The 10,283-nt window shown below is 41.6% G+C and overlaps 1 protein-coding gene across 1 annotated transcript in view; it reads right to left on the bottom strand.

Annotated features, from left to right (window-relative positions):
- Positions 1 to 10,034: 10,034 nt before the first annotated feature.
- LOC125047843 overlaps positions 10,035 to 10,283 on the bottom strand; it is an 8,909-nt gene continuing 8,660 nt past the window's right edge. The window contains exon 2 of the mRNA XM_047646353.1: positions 10,035 to 10,283. This exon is cut by the window's right edge and continues 302 nt beyond it. Coding sequence (XP_047502309.1) covers positions 10,123 to 10,283 — 161 coding nt within the window. The 3' untranslated portion in view covers positions 10,035 to 10,122.

A 10,283-nucleotide genomic window follows, 5' to 3' on the forward strand; every position in this document is an offset into this window, starting at 1 on the left:
GTCTGAAAGGGAGGTATGACATAAGGTGTTTTCTGGTTGATAAGTATAGACGAGACATAAAGGGAGTGTGGGGAAGAAACAAAATGGTAATTAGGGATTGGTATTGAAGAATGTGTAAGAAAAGTTTTTTGAAGGCATATAATGGATGGGTTATAAGAGGAGAGGATATGTCGGAGGTCAGGTCTGTGAGAGCGGAAACCGCGAATGTTCCAATGAAGGATAGTTATACTTTCTTTGATTTAGCGATAACGATTGTAGTACGTTTTGGAGAATTTAAAGGGGAAGGTGCAAGAGGGTGGGATAAAGAATGAGGTTGGGGAGGTGGTGTTGTATCAGGAGGGGTGTTGGGAGGTAGAGGGTCTGGGGAATAGGGTACTTGTGACATGAGGGATTCACGTGTGTATCCAGGAAGTGGAAGGGATAAAGGGGATGGTGGGAGGGTTAATTTAGGTGGGGCTGGAGTCAGGGGGAATGGGTTTTGTTGGGATGGGGTAGGAGGATTGGGTGTAGGGAGAATATGAGTAGGAGGAGGATGGATATCGGCAGTCACTTTGAGTGTGGAGGGGGCGGGAGTTGTAGAATTTGAAGGTGGATGAGTATTAGTTTGGGACTCTATTATGTAGTTCTGGATATCTTCAAGAGTTTCTGTCATGGGGTTGGTTGTAGAGTTTTGTGAGATAAAGGTTTTCTTGTGAGGGGGGGAAGAGAAGTCTGGTGTTTGAAAAATAGGGGCAAAGGAAGGTGGAGGTGATTGTGAGGTAGGGGAAGAGGGGATGGAACGTTTATTCTATCTGCTGAGGATAGTGCGGGGAGGGAGAGGGGAAGGTGTTGGGGTTGTAGTAGAGATTGGAGTGTCTGGATTTAGGATGGCAAAAGAATTTGATTGGGTAGAGATTGGAGTGTCTGGGTTTAGGATGGCAAAAGAATTTGAGTGGGGAAGGTAGGAGGTAGAAGAGGGGAAGTTAGATGGAGGGGGGTTGGGGTTAGGAGAGGGTGTAGGAGCTTGGGAGGTAGGGGGATTGGCAGAGTGAGCGACGTTACTGGAGTAGGGGGTAAGAGAAAAACCTCGTCGACGTGCTTCCTGTCTGGCTTCACGTAGAGTGAGTCCAAGTCTGAATCTGAGAGTTGCTACCTCAGACTCAAATTTGTAGGTGGGGCAGCCTCTATAAAATACATTATGGGGGCCGCCATAGTTTGCACATGTGCGTGATTGTGCAGAGCAGTTTGATCGAGTATGGCCAGGTTGGGCACATAGCGGGCATCTGGCTGTGGAATAACAGTGTTTGGCTGGGTGTCCTAAACGCCAACAATTTTGGCACTGACGAAGAGGAGGTTGGTATGGTCGGACAGGTAGGGATTCCCCACCTATGTAAACATGAAAAGGAAGGTCTTGTCTACGGAAAGTAATTTTGGCAATGTTAATGGATTTCTTATGATTTCCTATGGGAGGAATGGAGAGGCATTGTACAGATGTTGCCTCATAGTCTGTGAGACAGGCGAGTAAGTCCTCTCCACAATCTGACCATTCTTTGTCATGGATTGGGCAATCTGTTGGGGAGATAGAGACAGTTCCGGTGCAAGTATTGAGGGTTGGATGAGGTTCTGTAGGGATGGGATTACCACATAGATCAGTTAGTTTTGTTAATGCTATAGCTTCGTTTTCAGTTGTTAATGTGACGAAACGGGAGTGGTCGGGTCGGCTACGGAGACTTTGCCTACTTGTTTTTGGAGGCATTGTTGGAAGAGGAGGGTGTTTTTAGAGTAGGGAGCTGTGGGAGGGATCACGAAAAATCGGTCCCATTTGGCTGGGCTAAATAGAGTATTTAGGATTCTTGTAGAGGTGGGGGTAGTAGAAGTGCGGGGACGTGTGGAGGAGGGAGTAGTGTTGAGGGGGGTAGTGTTATGGGGAGGTGGGCAATAAGGTTGTAAGGTAGTAATAAGGGGAGATGGGGTGGTTGATGAAGAAGGTTGTGGGAGTAAAGGTGTTGAAGTTGAGCATGTTTGGAGAGTAGAAATGTCTCCTGGGGGTTGGTTGTTAATTAGGGTTGATACTGTACTAGTATGCCTTGATGATGGGGTAGTTGTTGCAGTGTTCGGAGCCGTGGTCAAAGGAGAGCCGGGATTGGGGCTATTTGATAAAGGGGCAAGCCTCATTGCCCCTAAAAGTGGGGTTACGTCTTCATTATTGGCCATGATAAGCCTGGAGTATGTTGGGGAAAAAAAAAAAAGTCCTACCCCTCATGGTCCCCTTGAGGGGTAAGGGCCAGGTATGGCAGGGGAATACCGTCCCCATGGCTCCCTCAGGCTGTTCAGGACTGACATAAAGTCAGGCTTTCATCCTTTCAGCACGGCTCTCACACCTTAGGAGGTGGATAGTAGAAGGGATTGGTGAAGAAACTGAAACGAAAAGTATAAGTGGGAAAAAAAGACCATGCAAAATTAGTTGAGTCGATGGCTGAGTCCCAAGGTTGAGGAGTTCCCCATCATTAGGTCTCAGTCTCCGTCTCCTAAGCCCCCCACGACAACAACGGGCAAAGGATTGGGGGGGGGGGTAGTTAGAAAAGCCTTCCCTAGACTTTTCGACCTTGATCCTCCTCCTGAGACCTGATTCAGCTCTTGTTCGTTCTGCCTCTTAACCACTGTACATTCTTATCAAAATTCTCTCCTTGTATCCATTTAGGTATATCATTCGTCTGAAGAGGAACTCGACAATAGTTCGAAACGTTACGATTCATTTTAATTTTTTACCGTGGCTGTTTTCCTTTCATATATATATATACATATATACATATATATATGTAAATATGTATATATTTATTTATTTCTACTTATATGTATATATATATCTTCAATATATATATTTTAATATATATATATATATATAAACACACATACATATATATATTTAAATACAAGTATGTATGGGTCGGTGCTTCATGCTCAGGGTGATGTAAAGCGATTGTGTAGTAGCCTAGATAGCGTAAAGTGCTTGCATGCCTTCTTGCGTGCAGCTGCCACTACTGGCTAACCTAGTGCAAAAAAAGGAGCTGCACTGCATAAGCCACCCGTGTCAGCTCATAGTCTCTCCTTCATCGAGATTTCTACAGTGCCTCCTTGTGACCCGTGTCAGCTCATAGTCTCTCCTTCATCGAGATTTCTACAGTGCCTCCTTGTGACCCGTGTCAGCTCATAGTCTCTCCTTCATCGAGATTTCTACAGTGCCTCCTTGTGGCCAGTCATGGAAACTGGGTACCTTGCGGTCCCAGGCTAAACTGTGGGGAATCTCCAAGCAGCAGGAGGCCCCAGACAAAACCTGACTCCATACCAACTCCTGCCCCTTAGCTACCGTGGGGTTGATGGGTGGCTCGGGGAAGTGGGCCTTGCCAGTCCTCCTCCCCCCAGATAACTTACTGGCACGCATATAATAAATGGATATGCTGAGGGCTGGCTGTGGGCTGGCCAGTCCTCCTCCCCCTCAGATAACTCACCGGCACGCATATCCATTTATTATAATAAATGGATATGCTGGGGGCTCGCTGTCCCTCCTACCTAACAAGTGAGGCGGGCTGTGGGTTCCATTGGGGCACAGGATGGGAACAAGAGTTACTTGTCCTGCCTGAGCTCTGGTAGGTGCCAACCCAGTTTGAGGCCCACGGGAACCCCATAGGCAGACGGGCCCCACAGCCTGCCGACCCCTTTTATTTGGGGCTGCATCGGCGGGGGTGGCAGAGGTGGTGTCCACCCGGAGCAACCTTCTCTGGCGAGCTATCCAGGAGCTTGGAACATCCGGTCCTTGGGACAGGATGAGCAGTTACCTCTGCTATCGAGCGAGCTGGAGCGGTTGAGGTGAGGAGACCTGGCATCAGCACGATCAGTGTTGGTGGGTACACCAACTACTAGTTGGGCCATGCCGATGGTCATCTCCAGCCGACTTCAACTCCCGGTAGTTGAGGTAACACCGGTTGATGAGCGTATTACGGCATTGAGACTGAAGCATGCTTTTGGCATGCTTCAGTCTAGGTGACTTTAATGTTGTATCTGGCTGTGATCGAGCTGGCTATGTGTTGCCTGTCTCTCTCTCTCTCTCTCTCACACACACACATACCCACACATATTTAAATAGCTCAGGAATTGATCCTAGCAGCGAGAACATCCTCCTCCTGGACTTTACTAGATCCCAGACTACGAGGATTTCTGGCTCATGGAAACAGCGCTCCAACCCACATAGCTGGACATGGTATAGGAATATGGGTACTGTGGCCAAGGAGATTGACCACATTCTTATAAACACTGTGCCACTAACCATAGGTTGGTAGTGACTACCTTATGGGTCCACTTTAAAACTCCTCGTCCCTCCAGTGGCCACTCTAGAGTGTTTCACTTGGATACACTGAGGAAGGGGGAGTGTGCCTGTGGGTTCGCCATGGCAGTCTCTGATAGATTCACAGAACTTCAAAACCTGATGGACCCAGATGCACTGTGGGAGTACTTCAAGTATGAAACATTTGAAGCAGCACAGGGCAAGGTAGAATTTAATTTCCCTGGAGACATTGGAAGCCATGGAAGTGTGTTGCATGGCTCGGCTGAATGGCGATCAGGACTTGCGTCACTCTTTGGTACATAGAGCTCCGACACTGCTGAGAAGGGACATCAGGAATCTTGCTGAGAAGCCTGAATGCCATTCCTTAGTATATGACCTTCACCCTGCCTACCAAACCCTGAGAAAACTGAACTCTAAGCCCTCCTCACAGATGACTTCAGTCCACTCAGTGGATGGATAGATCATCTCAGATCATGTTGGGGTTTGTGAACGTTGGGATGAGTATTTTGAGCAGCTGTACAAGGTAGACCTTCCAACAGTTAGCTTGGATGCAAGTGGTATCACAATACCTCTGCTGGACCTACCCATCATGTAGGAACCACCTACCATAGGATGGTGATTTCCAAGCTGAAATGCGGGAAAGCCACAGGCATATGTGATATCCCTATTGAACTGCTAAAGGCTGGGGATGAACCTATAGCATGGGGCACGCTCATTCCTCTCTGGAAGAGGAAAGGGGGTCGTTGGCCCACATTCTCCTGAAACAGATCTGCGACCACCTACTACGGCACCAGAGACTGGAGCAGTCTGGATTCACTCCTGGCAAGTCCACAATAGACCGTATCCTAGTGCTTCGAGTAATTGTGGAACACCGTCATGGGTTGCTTGCAGCCTACATCAACCTCAAGGTGTTTGACTCTGTGCATCGAGAATCGCTATGGGAGTTTCTGTGACGAGAATAATAGCAAGCCTATATACCGGTACTGAAAGTGCTGTAAAGTGTGGTAGGGGTCTGTACTTCTTCCCTGTTATTCAGGGGTGAGGCAAGGCTGTGTCCTAGCACCAACACTTTACAACACCTGCATGGACTGGACAATGGGCAGAGCTTCTACCCAAAGTCAGTGTGGAGCAACACTGGGCAATATCAAGGTCTCAGACCTTGACTTTGTCAATGAGGTTGCTATCTTATCTTAGTCTTTGGAATCACTGGTGGCGACTCCTGGTGGATTTAGCAATGAGGCGAAGCCCTTGGGCTTAGAGGTCTCCTGGACCAAGACCATGATTCAGGACTTTGGGGTCCTGTTAGGGGAACCCATTCAGTCGATCCATGGTTGTGGTGAGGATGTTGGAAGTCACTGAGAGCTTTGCATACCTTGGTAGTGTAGTTCATATCTCTGGGCTGTCAGACCAAGAAGTCAGTAGACAGATTAGTCTGGCAGCAAGAGCCATGAACTCGACCAACAAGAGCATCTGGAGATATCGGTACCTATGCAGAAGGACCAAGCTACATGTCTTTAAGGCCTTGATACTCCCAGCTTTGCTGTTTGGAAGCAAAACCTGGAAGCTACCTAGTGCCTTGGAGTCTTGCTTGGTGCCTTTTGTAACAAGGCTCTTTGCTGGATCATGGGGTACAGTTGGCAGGACCATGTGTCCAATCGACGGCTACACCATGGGACTTGCATAATCCAGGATCACCAGCTCAGGCTATATGGGCACCTAGCTTGTTTACCAGTGGATGACCCTGCACATCAAGTTGTCTCTCTGCGAGAAAATCGTGGGTGGAGGAGGACTGTGGGATGACCTAGGAGGTCATGGCTTGGGCAGCTCAACTAGACCTGTTGTGAGGCATTAGAGAAAGGCTGAGGGGCTGCATGGAGTCTTGCCATGAATGAACCTTGTGGGTGGAACTGAAGGGTGGATGCGGCCATGCATCCCCGTTGGCGTTAGCCATTTGATTTTGATGTTGATGATGATGATGATGATGATGATGATGATGACGATGATGATGTGAGTGTATGTATACATTATACACACACACATATACATATACATATATATGTATGAGTATGCATGCATGCATGTGTGTGTATATGTGCATATGTGTGTGTATATGTGCATATGTGTGTGCATGTGTGTGTATGTGTGCATGTGTGTGTGTTTATGTGTGTATAAATACAAGCATACATATACATACATACACACATATATATAATTTATATATATATATATAAATATATATATAAATATATATATATATATAAATATATATATAAATATATATATAAATATATATATAAATATATATATATATATATATATATATGTATATACACATGCATATATGTATATATATACACACATATGAATACATATACATATTCAATATATATATAATATATAATATATATATATATATACTTACAACATGTACATATATATTTATATATATATATATATATATATATATATATATATATATATATATAAAAACATGCATAGAGATACATATTTACATATATATAAATAAATAAATTTATATACATATACATGCGTGTTTGTGAGTGCATGCGTGTTTGTGAATGTGTACAGTCAACGACAGTTCTGAACAAACAAATTTAATGTTCTTCACCAATTTTTTTTTTTTCTGGTCACAATATTTGTCAGCCAAATATGGCCTATGGTTGGCAAAGACTTTCTTGGTTTGCAGTTGTGAATATATGTTGATGTTGATGTAGTAAGTAGCTTAAATCATTCATGAAGCTTTCCACATGTAACACTTATAAGAGCATAAAATATATTGCTGTTAGAGAATATGTTCATAGTATCATATACAGAATATCACCAACACCAGTATTGCCATTCAACTTTTCCCCCATTTTATAGTGAATCATGAAATGAAAAAACTTCATAAGCAATATATTACAATTTTCTTGAGATACAAACAACACTTGTAATATCAGGGACTTAATGTGTAAGTTATGGAAGAAATATGGGAGATTTACATTAGAGATGAAAGACATCTTCGTAACCCAATTGCCCTGGATTTATGTTCTGTCCCCTGCAGTTTTTTGTGAATTTTGTTACATACAGATGGCTCCACATGTGCTCAGCCAGCAAAAAGTCTAACAGTAGACCCTAATGACTGATCTTGATTTCCTCATTTCTTGAAGTGGTGGGGAAATGTGTTTTTCCTTTAAATACAGTTGATATGGATACTGTTATTATTGTTATTGATGTTATGATTATTAGATTATTATCAAAATCTCAATAACATTTAAGACAATGAAATAATGCAAAAGACCCTTTCCAAAAGTTGAGGAAAAGGGTAAACAGGTGAGATAGTAAGAACTAATAACTGCCTCCTTGGCTGACTAAGCACTTGTAGAGCTATTTATGTGTAATTGCAATAAATAAACTGGTATTACATTGGCCATGGCATGTATTCTTGCCAAACATGCCTACTGGGTCAAAAGGGGACCAAGAAGAAGGAAACTGGGGAATGGAAGGAAGGGAGTCAGAAAGGGAGCAAGGAGGAAGTGGGAGGTGAAAGAAGAGAGGGAGAGAAGGCCAGAGAAAAGCAGGAAGCAAAGAGGTAGGTAATGAAATATGGATATAAACAGTTTAAATAGTGGTCACTATTTTAATTAGACAAAAATATTACTAAGTCACATGAATTACCATTGAAAACTTTAACAATACCAAAGTGATCACCATTATGATTACACAAAAGCATATTACTAATGCCAGGTCACAAGAAATGCTATTGAAAACCCTAAACACTAACTCATGCATGTTGACATTATGAATACCTGGCATAGAACTTGATTTATTCAATCACACATTAGGACTTATATATACTCTTTAGCCTAATTGTTGCACTACAAAAAAAAACAAAAAAAAAAAAAAAAAAAAAAAAAAAAAAAAAAAAAAAAAAAAAAAAAAAAAAGAAAGAAAGAAAAAAAAAAAAAAAAAAAAAAAAAAAAAAAAGAAAGAAAAAGAAAGAAAGAAAAAAAAAAAAAAAAAAAAAAAAAAAAAAAAAAAAGAAAGAAAGAAAAAAAAAAAAAAAAAAAAAAAAAAAAAAAAAAAAAAAAAAAAATTATACAGCAAGGGCTTCCATTCATTACTGGGAGACCAGTGGGCTGTCAGTAGGAACAGTTATACTTTGTTTTCCCTCTATAACGCATATCATTAAATTTTCGATGGGATCAGTAAGGGAGGATAAATCTAGCATCTGTGTTACTCCTGATGAATTCAAATCCTCCTCTTGCCGAAAACTTCTGAGCCATACTCAATTATCTGTTGCTTTGAGTTTCATTCATACTTTATTTGATCCAGATGAATTATTACTAATACAACTGGTCTCAAAGATGTTTATCTTGGAAGAAAAATATTTAAGCATCATGTTAAATAGGATGCAAAGATTTTTTGCTAAAATAAAGAATCACTGTTAGCCTGGCACTGGAAAACAATAGCAGTAGGGGGAAAAGTTCTACTATTACAATCACCACCATGGATTGTTACAAGACAATCATAAATGACAATTGGCAATTGAGTGATAACTTCTCTTCTTGTAAAACCAACTTTGTTGCTGCTGTGCATATGTTTGTGTAAGTGCAAGACTGAACACATACACTTACACACATATAAGAAATCTTTAATAAATTACTAGTACAAAAACTGACAAAGTTTAGGGCTCATTTTATATAAAAAAGATAACATTGGGAGAGCTTTTGTAAGACATTTGAACTTAACACAGTCTGACTTGTTGCTTACATTCCACAATTCATATAACTTATAGAAAGCCTGGAAATATATATAACTATGATAAATCATCATATTTCCTAAAATTCAGATTCTTTTTAAACCCTTCATTTCCTAGTTTCATTGCTTCTCTTGGTAATCTAAACAACAAACTCATATTTTCCTTATCAAGGACACTTTCACACAAGCAGGACACTGACAATTCCAGTTATAGCTAATCCCATAAATAAAGGTAATGCAATAACAGAATTCCAAATAAAGCAAGGAATGGGAATGTCAGGTCAAATCTACCACTACATTTCCTCCCTGTCTGAATGCTCTATTACTTCCCTCGTGACTCTAAGCATTCTCATATGATTCAGAGATATTTTTTCCGGACAAATGACGCACTACATACCTTGCAAATATATGGCTTCTATTGTGTATGTACACGGATGTGTCTCACCAAATGATGTTTATAAGAATAGGTCTTACTACATATATTACAGGTAAAAGGCTTCTCCTTTGTATGTACTCTCATGTGGTCCACTTGAAATTGTTTTCGTGAGAATCCCTTGTTGCAAACTGTACATGTATATGGCTTCTCCTGTGTATGTATTCTCATGTGGTAAACTAGATTAGTACGCCCAGCAAAACCCCTGCTACATATTTCACAAACATAAGGCTTCTCCTTTGTATGTACTCTCATGTGCTGCTTTAGATCACATTTGTGAGTAAATGCTTTACAACAAACCTGACATTTATGAGGCTTCTCCTTTGTATGTACTTTCATGTGTTTCACAAGATAAGCCTTCACAGAGAATGACCGACTACATATATCACAACTATATGGCTTCTCATCTGTATGTACTTTCTTGTGTTTTGTGAGGTTATCTTTTAGAGCAAATGCTCTGGTGCAAACCTCACATCTAAAAGGTTTCTCATTAGTATGCACTCTCATATGCCCTACTAGTTTACTATTTTTGGGGAATTTCTTGCCACATAATTTACAAACATAACATCTACCTTTTGCATCCACTTTTCTGTGTGTTTCCTCTTTATCACTTTTTCTCCTGTGTCACTTGACCTTCTAATGAGCATGTACTCTTACAAGTCTCATCCAAATATGGCAATGCTGATGACAATGGATCTATATCTTCACACATCAAAATGTCAGAGTCAGTGTCAGCTTCTTCCTCTCCTTGAATTTTGAATTTCTTAT

The sequence above is a fragment of the Penaeus chinensis genome, chromosome 42 (assembly GCF_019202785.1).
Source record: "Penaeus chinensis breed Huanghai No. 1 chromosome 42, ASM1920278v2, whole genome shotgun sequence".
Taxonomy (NCBI): domain Eukaryota; kingdom Metazoa; phylum Arthropoda; class Malacostraca; order Decapoda; family Penaeidae; genus Penaeus; species Penaeus chinensis.